This window comes from Seriola aureovittata, chromosome 18 (assembly GCF_021018895.1).
Source record: "Seriola aureovittata isolate HTS-2021-v1 ecotype China chromosome 18, ASM2101889v1, whole genome shotgun sequence".
NCBI classification, from domain to species: domain Eukaryota; kingdom Metazoa; phylum Chordata; class Actinopteri; order Carangiformes; family Carangidae; genus Seriola; species Seriola aureovittata.
Genome location: NC_079381.1, coordinates 18,659,907 through 18,674,556, shown reverse-complemented (window position 1 = coordinate 18,674,556; position 14,650 = coordinate 18,659,907). Strand labels below are relative to the sequence as shown.

Sequence of the window (14,650 nt, the reverse complement as noted above, 5' to 3'; positions counted from 1 at the left end):
CAGCAGGAGAAATTGTGATTTTTAAAACATGTGCCCTCAGGTGAAGGAGGATTTAGCAGTATATAGTCTGACGTGGTCATCACAAGAATTATCATGTGGTTCTTGGGAAGTCAAAGCTTGGATTTTAACGGAGGACATTTGAAGCAAACCTAAATTAGTTTTATTATTCATGGTATGATTTGAGAGCCAGCTGAAAAGCAGATTTCTTTAACTGCGTAAATGGTGTATAGTGCATATGAGCCATGAATGATTGAGTTATGTGATATACAGTATGGAGCACGTCTAGAGGAACCAGGCTCTGTGTTCTCTCTCTGTGTTCTTGTATGGTAATCTATGCAGTGAATTGACTTACTGTAGCCCCTGCAATTAAAGAGATGGAAGTGGTCTCATGCCAGACTGCGCACGCAGGTGAGCGCTCAATTAACAGTCAGCACATCTGCACACATCAAAGGTCAGCGGTTGATGGATATAGAAGTTTTACAGTACCATTACTTGCCAGCCTCAGTATTGCCTGTATCACTGCCAAATCCCTAGTCATGCCTCCTCAGTCTCACTCTGTGGGCCACTTAAATTTCACATGGCCATTTAACAAATTATGCCTATTGTTCATATGACAATGGAGCCACTGTGGCTGAATGGGAAGTAGCGACCCTTATGTGGGCTGTGACTGAATTCCATAAATTCCAACATAAAGAGCATTAAGTATAGTGAACAAAACGGGGAAAACATCAGGCATTATCTTTATTTAAATGAGATACAAGTAATCCACTCCATTAATGTCACGTCTACTTATCAGCTCAGACGTGGGTTGTTTTGTCCCACATTTGCTTTGTTACTGTAAGAGTTTTGTGCGGTGCACGAGTGTGAATGGGAACTGGGCTGAGCAAAAGAAAAGAAAGTGAGCAATTAAAGGAAAGAATGAGACATGGTGATTCTTTCTTACATTTACAAAGAGAGGGGGATGTTATAAAGAGCAGCAATAAAAAACGGAGGAATGAACTAAGAGGAGGATAATTGAAGCACTACAGCTCCACTTCTGTAATGACATGTTTCGTTACCTATAAAACCGGCTTCCTGGCTCTCTGTCCTCTCATTTTTTTTCCTGCATCTTTACAGCCTGTCCTGTCAGAGCAAAGACTGCAAAGAATCTGGCCTTATTACGTCCACTGTATTTCAGCACCTTGTATAAACACATCATTTAGTTACAATCGATTACCATTAAGCAGGGTCGGTTGTCAGACCAATCGAAAATCAATATTAATAAAAGTAGAATAAATAGGAAATCACACTGGACAGTTCAGATTACATTCCTGTTCAAGATAACAGATGTGAGCTTTGTTTTGTTTTTTGTTCTGTAGCCAAGCATCAGTCCGTCAGTTTCGTAACAACAGGCTGTTGAGGTGATTTGACGTATTGGAAAGTCTCCTAAAACAGCACAACTCTCATTTCTGTTTTTATTCTTTTATCCCTCTGCCACAGTGCGCCATTTGACCTGGGATTTAAAGGGGAGTTGCCATGTAGATTAAATAAGGACAGGATTACTAAAAGGAGATGGACAACGAAAAACCTGTGGGGAGCTTACACAGTATTATGTGTGTGGTTGTGCACGAGTGAATATTGATCCCCCCAGAGGGATCAATGAATTCTCAATCTATGTGTTATGTGCAGGGATGAGTACACAGATGTGCGCTTGTATGCAGCTTGAATGTGTCCAGCGGCCTCTGGTTCTTTCTGTTGCGTGTTGTTTTGCTGGTCCCAGTGTGTTTGCGAGGCCGGCGCTCCGTTTGTTTGATCTTCAGAGGATTGATCAGAACACATTTCCCTGTGTAAGCATTCACTTAAATGTCGACAACAGAATGTGGGCCATTCACGCTGTAATCCTGACATTGTCTCTTTGATGAGCCCAGCACATGCACTCGCTGTGTGTGTCAGTGTGGGGCAGACCCAGAGGAAAGCCACATGGTAGTTAGAGTAGTGGTGAAATTGCATGTTTATGAGTTGATCGAGAGGCAACGGACAATAGTTTTTATAATCAAGTCATTTATCAAGCAATGATACTGAACATTTGCTGCTTTCAGCTTCTTAAATGAAATGGTTTGTGTGTTTCCTCGTGTTTTATAACCGTCAACTGAATATATTTGGATTTTGGGCAAAGAAACAATCTGAAAAAACTACCCAAGAAAAATTTAATTAAATTTGTGGTTGATTTTTAACTTCAAGGACTTTAAGTCTCAAAGAAGCTTCTTGCTTATTGGATTAACACCATTCAGTTACATGCTCTTACACTACAAGCATTGGTCAGCAATTTCAGGATAGGTGTTGTTGGTATTGTTGAGCGATATATATCATGAGCTGGTTCTGTACTTGGTAAGGTAAACAGAGATGGTGTTGGCAGAGCTCGAGCTCATAGAATCCTCTCTCTCTCTCTGGTGTGAGCTTCACTATTGTGTTTTGTGGCTCTGTGGGGGCCTATAAGATCTGAAGGCCACCAGTGGAGGATGGAGATAAGAAAATACGTACACAACCACAGGAGAGACCACTGGCTAAGCTTAAATCCACACAGGCAGCCTGCCAATAAGCAAGGTATGAAATAACACTATAGCAGCTATGGGCGAGGAAATCATACCTAGAGGTACTGCAGCAGCAGCAGCAGGTTGGTAACATATTGGGAAGTGGAGGGCTATTCTGTCTGAATATCATTCTTCTCCTGTGCTCGCCACTTACCCGAAGCAATGCTGTCATCCCAGCGCTGAAGTATGTTGCAGGGAGCATCATGAGTCGGGGCTGCTTTGCTGCCTCCGGGCCTGGACAGCTCAGCATCATCAAGGGGAGAATGAATTCTCAAGTTTGTCAAGGTATCTGACAGGATAATGTCAGGTTGGCTGTCCGCCAGCAGATGCAGGACACTGACCCTAAATAAGGAAGTAAATCTACTACAGAATGGCCTCAAACATGGAAAATATGCCTTTTGGAGTGTCCCAGTCAGAGCCCACACCTTAACCCAACAGAGATGCTGTGAAATGACCTGAGGAGAGCGGCTCACACCAAACATCCTTTAGAATATGGCTGAGGCAGTTCTGTAGGAAGAATGGTCCAAATTTCCTCCTGAACATCGTGCAGCTCTGAACAACAGCTGCTGGAAGTGCTTGTTTGAGGTCACTGCTTCCAAAGAAGGTTCGACCAGTTATTGAATCCAAGGGTTCACCTGCTGTTTCCATCATGTTCAGCAAAGACACAAAAGATTATAATTGTTTGTGCGTTATTAGTTATTAGAACTCCGTGTTTGTTTCCACACTTGTCACTTAGATGAAGATCAGATCACATGTTTATGACCAAGTAATGCAGAAAATCAGGTCATTCCAAAAGCTTCATGTACTTTTTTTGCTAGTGTACTCACCTGGTGACAAGCAGTCGACATTTGTGTTGTGTGCATGTACAGTGCGGTGGCTGTGCATGATGGTGCATGAATGCATCTGCCGTCTGTGCCGTTGTGGGACATTTGATATTACATTTGAAAACAACATCGCCAAAAGCCTTTCTGTGCTGAAGTGGTCACTTCATTAGCGAGACATCTCTCATCTCTTCTTCCCCCCTCTCACTCCTTATTTGTGCTCTTTATTCCTTTAATCATGGCGAAAAAGAGTTCACCCCCCCCCTCCTCCTCCACCTCCATCTTGCATATCTGTTTGTCTCTGGCCAACAGTGTCACACAGACTCCTCTGTTCTCTCTCAGTCTCTAGTCCTTTATAATGAGTTTTGCTCAGGATGAGGCATTCTGCAATTTGGCCTTTACTCTGGGGCCAAGAGGGAGTGGGAAGCATGAATAAGATCAGGAAGAAAAGACGGCATGGATAGATGGCACCAGTCTGTCACTATAGCAGCAGGAGCACTTAAGTACAGTCAAACTTTCTAACTCAACAGAAATGAGTTCTGTGTCTGTGAACTTTAATGACTCGCTTAAGATATGGAAGTTTCGGCTGCCTGGGTCACACTGCACCTACAGACTGTGGCTAATTTCTTTAGTGTGCATGTGCATGTATTGATTGGCAAGCAATGTTTTGTTTGTTTTGTTAGTGATATTAGATTCATTTAACACTAACCTTTGTGGCTTAAAAGTTCAGCCAAAAAATGAAGAGTAATTAAGGGACAGAGGCAAGAGCAAATGGAGAAGGGCAGGGAGAAGTGGGATAGAGGAAGGTTTTGAAACTGTTAACCTTATAGTAAAATCAATGAAGAGTGTTGGTCTATGTATTACTCAGGCAATACCGACTTATCCTCGTGTGTCTGCTGTTTCCATCCAGCTCCACCTAAATCCTCTTATAATACTCTGTGATGTTGTCAGGATGCACCTTTCCTCTCTTCTCCCGCAGACAGACGAACGTAAACCACTACAAGACTAGTATTGAACGTCTCAGCTTGTTAGGATATATGAGAGCAGGGAATTAACCTGTTGCACATTTGTGCAGTTTTTACACCTTTTTTGAACTGAACAACAAAAGAATGAGATGATGCTGACGAGTTATACACTTTATATAGTGGGTCGAAAGGGTCATCCGCACTGAAACTCTTAAAAAAATCATTTCCAGTTTGTTATTGAATGTAAATGTAAACATAAGTTATCAAGTATGCTTTTTTTCGTGGAATTGCCATTTTAATTTTAAGCATGTTTCTAATTCTGTGTGTTCATTGATGTCACTTCCTTAGCCAGAGATGTTAAAAGGGCTCTGATCTTCATATGGGCATCCCCTTTAATCCAGTCGATTGCACCACTTTCCTTGAGATGAAAACATTTGCTGGAGAGCAGACATGCTCCCCTTTTATCTGTTATTAGAGATGGGTCATCGATTTCTGTGTCCATCTCATTGTCCTTTCTCCTTTTGTGGATTAGATTAGATTACGAGGCGATTGGACAGAGTGGGCAGATAGCCAGCGAGGTATATCAAAGTGGACCACAATAACGTATCTGCTACTGTATCTACTTCTAATTTTCTCACTGTGTTGCTACAACAAGAAATCTATCTTGGATTAAATATCGTGCAGTAGTTGTGAACATGTTGGATTTTCATCTGGATTTCCTCTTTACATCTCTGTGTGACATGATTCAGTAATTACAGATTCTGTTTTTGAGCTCATCCACTTCCCACAGTCAGTTTTATGTGTCTCCGTTTGTTAAAGCCATCCAACAGCCTCAAGACGCTCTGAAATACCATGACTGAGTGCTGTTACCATCAGCTGTACGTTACCATGTTTTCCAGAGGGGGTCAGTATAGGTACAGTTTTCATCTGCTATTTGTCTCAGTCTGAGTCCACAGGATATGTTACATGAGCATCCGTGTTCCCTGTGATCTGATGATGTAATGACACAGATACGTTATGAATAGTTTGCTCTTTTTCTATCTAGAGCTTGAAACTAATCAATTAGTTGAACAACAGAAAAAATAATCTGCAGCTATTTTGATCATGGATTAAAATAGCCTAACATTCCTCCAAGAAGGTTTATGACTTTAACTTGGACTTGTAATGGCCATTTCTAACAGTTTTCTGACATGCATAGGCTGAAGGATTAATTGAGAAGATAATCTGCAGCTTCATCAGTAATGAAAATAATTGTTAGTTTTAGCTCTGTCTATGTCCCCATATTCCACATAGTCCATTGTCATCAGGAGAAGAGTGTGAGAGAGAAACAGACTGCTGCCCGTGTTCCCTCTGTGACATCTTTGGCAGCTGTTTACTCCAAAGTAGCACTGACTTTATTATGTTTATTAAAGTCAAGTTGTCTTTTAGAGGGTAAACTATTATCTGCCCAAGGAGATTCAAGGAGCAGTAGCTATCAATTTTTGCTTATCCCCCGCTCGTAATCCATACTAAGATGTTTTGTCAGTTCCAGACGAACAGGTTTTACCCAGACTCTCAATCCTTGAATCTTTAGGGTTTCTTATCACAGGCTGGTCTGCTCTGTTATTTCAGAGCAGTCTAATCCCCGTGACTCCCTCTGAGGTGTTTTGCTCTAATGGCAGGCTATATTTCAGGTATAATAGCCAGTATGTGCCTCTTTTTGTGCCTAGATCCACCATCCACATATAGAGACAATAGAATGAGCTGTGTTGAGAATCAATACATCTCTCTTTGTCGTTTTGTTTGCCCTGAAAGTGGAATTAGTTCCATTTTCCCCTCAGTTGGAGACTTCACCAGCATTTCTAAGAAACGTTTTAGAGCTTAACAGGTTCACTGACTTTACAGATTTTGGGACCTTTTCATACACACACAATATATATCTGCTGTTCTCACGAGGCTTTTAGTCGTGCTGCTTCGGTTTTAATTTGAGTGTCTCTATGTGTTTAGACATGTACTTGTGTGTGTAATTGATGGTGAGAGTGAAACTGGGGCAACACTGAGCATGTGCCAAAGGAATACATAGACATTTCTATCTTTTCTTGCAGTGTGACTCTCTCACCAATCCCTGTTAAATCTGTGCATTGAACTCTTTCAAGTTAAGCTTAGATACAAACTACTAAAGGAATACGATATGGAAAGTAATGAAGAATTTTCTTCAGCATCAGCCGGTCTAACTTTCTCTTTTCTTTCTTCTTTTTTTTCTTCCACATGTACCTGCTCCGTCTCTCCGTTGGTCTCTTCAACAGGTAAGACATTTTTTACTTTTACTGAACGTGTGATTGTGGTAGTTCGTTTCACATCCTCCATCTCCCAGGTTTCTTTCTTGTCTCTTGAAGGCGGGTATATTCTTTCCTCCATTCTTTAAACAATGTTATGGTGTAGTAGCTACACAGACACACTTAGCTCCATATGCTGCAATAGACCTCAACACCAGGTCCTCGGCGTTAAGTCCTACATAGAAACCAGAGGGATGTGCATCCACCGTGTTTGGCTCCTGTGTGATGGCTCTGTACTGAGTGCACTTAATGGCCTGTGCAGATTATTATAGTCAACTGCATGTATTCATCGTGATAGATTTATATTTAAATAATTAGTGTGTCTGCATCCGCCTGCAAGACTTTGTTTCTAAACTTTTTCCACTCGACTCTCTCTCATGAATTTATCAGTTCAGTACGCTGACAGACTGGAAAGTGGTCTCTTAAATACCTAGTGGAAACACCTGGTTTAAAGTGATGCTGTCAAAGTCTGTGAAGAAATGTGCAAACTGGTATTCTCTCTTTAACACCCCCATTTAAGTATTCAAGTAGAGAGTTCATTCAAGTAAAAATACACAGCACCATGTTGGAGCAAAAGGTTAAAGCTGCCGATATTCAACATTTTTTGCAAACAAAAACACCATCAACAATGTGTTAGTCTGTCCTTCAGTATCGTCTGTCAGCCCTGAACCCATTGGTTCCTACTAAGAAGTAAATCTTTAAAACGGGATACAGACATATGAATTCATGTTTATCAAAGGCTAAAAGGCTGAGACTAATTTGGCAACTGAGTTTTTCGCAGACATTACTTAAACGGATGTAAATAGTGCATTTGTTGGGGACTATTTTCATTGGCAGCTTAATAAACATTCAGTGCCCTAGTGAATATTTATGGCAGCACGACAGTGTTTATGGGATTGACTCAAAATAAGCAGTGCCCATGTTCATGGTTATGAAGGAGCTATTACCCAGTGCAGCAGTGCGGGACACTTAATAGGTTTTGGACAACAATAAACGTGTATGGCACTGAGGAATAATCTATATGTCTATATCTATATCTATCTATATCTATCTAAATCTATATGAGGATTTGGCTACGCAGAAAATACTTGTTGTTCGATCAGTTGACTGTTGGTTTTGGTCTTTTCTTGAGGCTAACAACAATCATATGGATATTAGCAAAAAGGCTAATGAGCTTTAGCATTCTGAAGTCTTTGATTGCTTTATAGGAACCCAGATTTCTGACAAATATATAAACCTCAACATTAGTCTTTCGTCTGGCACAGTATTTTCCTCAAATGTAGCTAGTATTCAACATTACTGACCAGTTCTAAGAGTCAGTGATGATGAACCTTTGGGTCCTATCCCTCGCTGTAAGATTTAACCAGTGGCATTCATATTAAAACAGAAGCCTGTGGTTTACTTTACCTATTTTTCTTGACCTTTTATTGGCCCCTTCGCTGCTCACTGGTGTCTTTGTTGTGAAGCAACGGGAGACCAGCAGACAGACACGAACTCTGCGTGACCCTGATTCTTTGGTCTGCCTGTCTGTGGACTCCGAAACTGTCTAACAAGAGCTCATTGTAGGTAGCTATTCCCACAGTGACTATCATCCAGGCAAGACAAATCAGTCTGCTTTGTAATTACAAAGGTTGTGTGACCTCACACGTGTCTCCTTTTTGTGTGTGAATAACACTCACTGTTAGCCACACGAGTTCAGTTGTAACTTTAATTTGTGTGTGTTTGTGTAACATTACAGGCTAGGTCTTTAAACCCAGGCACACAGTGTGTATATCACTGGTTTTCACCATGAGAGTGAGGAAACATGTTAACAGCGTCTTCCGGGTGTTTCATGAGCTCGGTGGCAGCAGTGTGAAGACCGGAGGCCTTTAGATTCCCTCTGCTACCTGGCACGAGCCTCTGATACGCCCTGGAGTCATGTATACCTACTAATGGTCCCACTAAATACTCTCTGTGGGACCAGAGGAACATTCAAGCCTATGTTAGAGACATACACACATGTACACACACTGCTGCATTCCTTCAGTGGGAGTTTATGGGCTGAGATAATGACAGAAAGTCTGCACAGCGTGCAGCGTTATGGCCCCCACTGCTCACACAAGCAACAGGCAGTATCACAGTGAACAATTGAGCAGCCACAGAGGGAAGGAAATGTATTGCAGAAGGAGAGTATGAGAGAGCCAGGGAAGAATCAACAGATTTCACAACAGATTACATTCATCTTGGAACCAGATGCCAACCTCCTAGTTCTTCTTCTATGTTTCCCAAATAAAACTTTGTGACCACCAACGGAAATTTAGTCACTAATTTGGTTTCATTTGGTCATTTATTATTGAAGTAAAAAAATTCTTGACACAAGTTCCACTTGTTTCAGCCACATCACATGGCCTTCATCAGTGGATGGAGTTGTGATTTAATCATTTTATTATCCACATTAGTTTTAATTCAGTTATAGTTTTTAAGTGTAAACACATACTGTCATTGAACACCGTTATAGTTGTTGACTGCAGGGATAGTATGGTCAGACTGAGACACAGAGAAAACCAATACTTGGGACATGGATTGAAGTTAGAAAGGATCTCTTTACTCTCTACTTTGCTGAACATTAACTCATAAAATCATAGCCCTGTTTAACAAATTGGATGACAAAGTGACACAGTCAGCCATGAGTGTTATTTTGGAGAAGCAGGAAAAAAAGCATGTGTGGCTGCTGAGCACTTTATACTGAGGAGCGTGATTGGCAGCAACATCTGCTCCTATATTGTGAAAAAATATTTCCTCGGCTGTTACATATCCACGTGAGATCAAATGTTTTTATCTTAAAAAAAAAACACAAATCAACAAAGTTATGTTTATGATACATGCAGCATTAATCTTTAAGTAACTCAAAACAATGTGTGGATTTTTATCAGATTACTTATTAAATAATCGCTTTGTTTCAGAGACGGTCACACATCATGGTTTTTGTTAGGTCAGAATCAGTGGGTGGAAAAAGCTGACGGTGCTAGTGCGGCGACATATGTGCATCCCTGCAATTGTGCATGAGTTTCATTGTGTCTCGTTGTGGACTATGGTCCATCTGCCTGACCCTCTCCGTCAGAGCACGTTCTGATTGGCTCTTTGTCACTCTTAACAGCTTATTTACATCTGCTTCTGATAGGCTGTCACTCCCCACCATGCCTTCCCTGCCCTTGGAGGCAAATTAAAGTGGTTAAGTTGTAAAACCTGGATCGTGATTGAGCCTGTGACTGGATCAGGAGTCACTGGCAGCGGGGGGGCAGCGGTGACATTTTTATAAGTCAGACTTGTTCGCTGCACCAGACGCTGTCTTATCTGTGAGTCTGTAACAGAATACTTTTGATGGAGGGAAGTCAAACACTGTGTTATCTGATAGCTGTCTTGTTAACTCCATTCCACTGACGCTCTTATCTGTGCATGTTTTCTGTGCAGCCCAAACTTTTTTCCTGTTATTCTCAACTACATAGCACACTCTCTGTCTCTCTGTTACACACACACACTCACACAGAGTCACAGGAGTTGAGGATAGTGGTTCTGGATGTATGTAAGTGTGTTACAAGAGATTCATTTAGTGCGTTATGAAACAAAGGGTCTGCCTTTCTGACTGTATAAAATTCCTGTAGTGCACTCTGTCACTGGGAACAGGAACAGCTTTCCTGTCATTCAGGATACACACTCACAGTATTCCGGACATCATGCCTCTGGGATCTCGCTGTGGGAAACTTTGAGGGGGAGTGTTCAAAGGTGGAGCAAGAGTCTGAGTTTGTAGGACAGGACACAAGCATTGAACAGAAGTGGATGTTTGTTGCTTTAATCTCTTCTTTCTCCAATGGGAAGTTGTTTCAAAATGGAGTGGATTTGATCTTGACACAATCCGTGTGAATTTAAACCTAAGTAGACGTGAGTGTCTGCTAGAGGAATTTTAAGTGAAGTTTGCGATAAACAGAGCTGCACTCCATGAGAACTTTGCCGGGAGTTTATCTGCACTGATACCAGATTCAAGAGGACTTGTTTCCAGTGCCGCAGAGATATCTTGTTGTCGTGGTCTTCAGAGGTGGAACTAGCACCATGGCTGGGGTCATTAGGAAGGGATCTGGGAGACCCTCATACTACTACAGATTCCTGGGCAAGTCCAGACTGCAGCGTCAGCGAAGCCGATCCCGCAGCCGCACCAGACCGTCCGCCTGCAGGGGTAATAAATACTTGTACTGCTAAAAGAGTTCACCATGCAGCAGTGTTAGTCTTGTTTACCCCACAAGATGCATGTCTAGTATACTGTAGTAATACTGCAGCTCACTAACAGGCCAATAATCATTTTTGACTGTGTGTGTGTTTGTGATTCTGATTAGCAAGCTCATATTTGTGGTGATGATTGGGTTTTAAAAAAGTATTTTCTCAAAGCAACATAATCCCCGATGCAGAGGAGGTAGTTCCCCTTTCTAAACTTTTTTTTTTTCTGTTTTTATTCGTCATAAGAGAACCACTTTTATAGTAACATCATCTGTAGAGCTCATGGAAACACTCCACTGTTACTGATGCGTTGCTGCCTGGGTGTATGTTCATGGGAAGCACAGTGAGATGACAGTTTGGCGTCACTATTCACAAAGTGATGCTACTCTCAAATAGCACCACCAACACTTGACAGCTGGCAGTTAGGTGTTAACTTGTTGGGTTCCACCCTCTTCGGGTGCTTCGCTGGTGAATATTTTTGTTCTTAGTCAGTTAGTATATTTTCTACACTGCATAACTACTTCTTTTTCTGTTTCTCCGTGTCCTCCAGCACTCTCTTTCTTCACTCTGCTTTTTTTCTGCTTCTCAGTATGGTTGTACTTTCTGCTGGAGGCAGTGTTTGAACTGCAAGGTTATAGTGATAAGTCTGCCCCCAGGGCTTAGCTCAAGTTACTTGAATTGAGAGAAAAGAAGTAGCTATGAAATCTCAAGCATATTGATTTTTTTTTTCCAAGCGAACTGTTGTAACTTGCCAAGCAAGATATTAAGCAGATTGCATATCTGTTGCTCTCTTGCTGTGGATATGATGCAAACTTTCAAGAGACAAAGTGTTTAGGTAGGAAAACATCGATCTCACTTTATCTGAAACTGAAACCTCGCTTTTATTATTAATATCTTTTTCATTATAATTTTTGTTTTTATAAAACATTGTGAGTAAATGTAGTTAGTCCCTATAGTAAGAAACAGACAAAGCCAGTGGAAGTGCTTGACTTAGTGCAGTTGCCTGGTTTGTCTGGCTTCACTTTGCTTCTCTAGCTGATGAAAGAGGTGCTTTGAAGTCTCCCCGCTGTATCATTCAGTTCTCAAAAGACCACACACACGCGCACACACACACACACACACACACACACCTACACACACGCGCATTTAAGCTTATATACAAAGACGCGCAGGCAAACACTCTGCCTTGATCTTTGTGGCTAAGTGCAAGCTCCCCTCACAAAATCCTTTGCACACTACACATTAACACAGCGATGCACAGACAGGAACAGAGAGGTCACTCCTACGTGAAGCAGGAGACATCTAGCATCTCTCAGGAGCAATGCACTCTTTGATTTTTGTGGTAGATAGAAATGAAATGGTTAAAAGAAGTTGTTGTTGTTTTGCTTTGTATCTGTGTCTTCTGGAGTCAGAATGTGCTTCCACTGGCAGAATCACACGTATCATCTTATTGTAATTGAATCGATAGGCAACTAGTGGTTATTGAAGCTGCATGGAATGTGAGAGCAGCTGTTTTTGGATTCACATCATGGCCAGTAGTTTCTTTTTTTTTTTTAATAAAAAACAATATTCACACAACAAGTGACTGAGTTGTGTTCCACATCTGTTTCACAGAGCACTGTGGAAAGAAAGATCTGCTACTTGCATTGCTGGGATGTGTAGAGTTGGATAAGTTGGGCTGTAGCAACCTGCCGCCAAGACTCAAACGTTCAACAGACTTATTCAGACTTGAGGATGTTATTTGGTGTTTACAGCTTTAGTTGGACTTTTTTAAGAAGCTATAATCAGTATTTTCATATTAACAAAAGATCTCGTAACTTCGTGTCTGTGAATCCACAAAGAATTATCACCTCACTCTGCAGTCCCCCTCAGCTCTAAATAGCTTCATACTGCAGCATCTTTCAGTTCATTGTTTTGGTTTTGTGGCCCATGACACTCCTGTTTCTCTACTCACTGTTCTCATCAGCCTTGTTTCTGGCAGCAGTGACAGGTTTTGTTCAGCGTATAAGCTCTGAAAACACATGGACATGGTTAGGGACTGGCGAGTGAACATAGGAGCTTTTTCTCAAGAGTTACTGGAGACCAGAACAGGGCTAAAAAAAAAAAAGAGACTTCCATTGGTCTGGTGAACAGAAACAGGACTGTAGAGTGACTGCTCATGTTGCTCTGGAGCTGCTGGATCTACACCAACATATTTTCACCTTATGAAAGTGTAGATTTCATAACACGTTTCTGCTGCCAATAAGTGGCTAATACATCAGTTATTCCTAGTTTAGGTCTTTACCATGCACATATGCTCTATGATCTATATCTAAAAAGTCAATTAAAAACCCAGTTACACATATGCATGGCCAAATAAACTGTTTTTTACCAGGGGAAATCAAGACTCATCCTCACTGAACCCAAGTTTCCTGTTGACATGACACTGTTGAAATGAAATTATTGTGGAAAGCAGACAGTAACCCAGTTATTTGAGCGCAATTAAACACACAGAATGTTGCATATGGCGCAGGGCTGCTTTATGGCTGCATTAATCTTTACAGAATTGCTGCAACAATATGCGATACTTTGATTTGTCAGGCCCAAAACAGACCCTCTCATCTGGTGTCTCCAATTTCTCACTGTATACATCAATATTGTGATATAAAATTACCCACACGGAGATAGAAGATTTAATTAGTGTTTTCCGTCGCTGTATTTTCCGTGTATGTTTTCTCTAATTCATTGAAATGAGGTTTTTCAGGAGAAAAATAAACTTCTCCAGTAAACAGTTCCATGTGCCCGGAGCTACAGTAGTAGATGAGATGTTGCTGAAATGTGTCTCGTTGGAGTCACCCGGCAGCACAGTATAAAAAGGGTATTTTTGTTCTGTGAGTTTATCTTGAGGAAGTTACTGTAGCCCCTCTTGAGTACATACCGTCACTGGGACAGATCAGGTGGCGGGTTGCATGAGCTCATGTGTTATTGTTTTCTCAGCATGTGTGTCGGGCATGCCCGTGCGTCATTACCAGTGTGTGGAAAATCTTCTATCAGTTCGGTTCTGTTTCCCCCTTCTTTCGTCAGGGTTGGTGACATTTACATAGAAAATGACTGCTTATCTCAAAGAGAGGCGAGCAGAGAGGGAGAGAGAGCGGTAACGTCTGATCTGACTTGTTTTGCTGACGTGTGTTGAAACTCTTGATGAAATCAAACCCCCTTGTTCTGAATTGTCCTGTGACTGGAAGAACAGAACAGAATTCATCATCCGTCTCTTTTCTATCTACATTGGCAGGGCCTTTGTAGAACAGATTTCAATTGGAAGGGGCCTTCCATTGGAAAAGTTGCCTTAGCTCTGCAGTTGCAAACTTCTCTATCTCCTCGGAGAGAGACATTTTAGTGGAAAAATTAGGTCTCTGAAGAAGTTTCTTTTAGATTTCAGATTACTTACTTGGCTGAGTTTAGCTGTCATCATGTTTGCCATCATGTGTTTTTGCATGATATCAGATCAACTGCCCTGAGGTGTGTTTATGCAAAGTTGGTGTTTTTCTCTCCTCCAGGTATATCACCCAAACCTGCCGGCAGAAATCATTTGCTGCTCCTCTTCTCTTCCCATTGATCTTAGTCTATTCTTGCTGACCCGTATTTTTACTTAAAAGCTGGCAAAACATAATTTAAACACCAGCTGGCAAGTGTGTTACAGAAGTGTAAACACACACACTTATCTCATTGTCCGTCTAGATTACATTAATTCC

At 41.4% G+C, this 14,650-nt stretch overlaps 1 protein-coding gene across 11 annotated transcripts in view; it reads left to right on the top strand.

Moving 5' to 3' along the window:
- Positions 1-14,650, top strand: part of dab2ipb (DAB2 interacting protein b) — a 149,625-nt gene that overhangs the window by 48,409 nt on the left and 86,566 nt on the right. For 2 of the 11 annotated variants that reach the window (XM_056403011.1, XM_056403010.1), the window contains exon 1: positions 10,481-10,881. The exons of the other annotated variants lie outside the window; for them this stretch is intronic. In XM_056403011.1, the coding sequence (XP_056258986.1) occupies positions 10,758-10,881 (124 nt within the window). In that variant the 5' untranslated portion in view covers positions 10,481-10,757. Of the gene's footprint in view, positions 1-10,480; positions 10,882-14,650 lie in introns of those variants that run through there. 11 annotated transcript variants of the gene reach the window in all.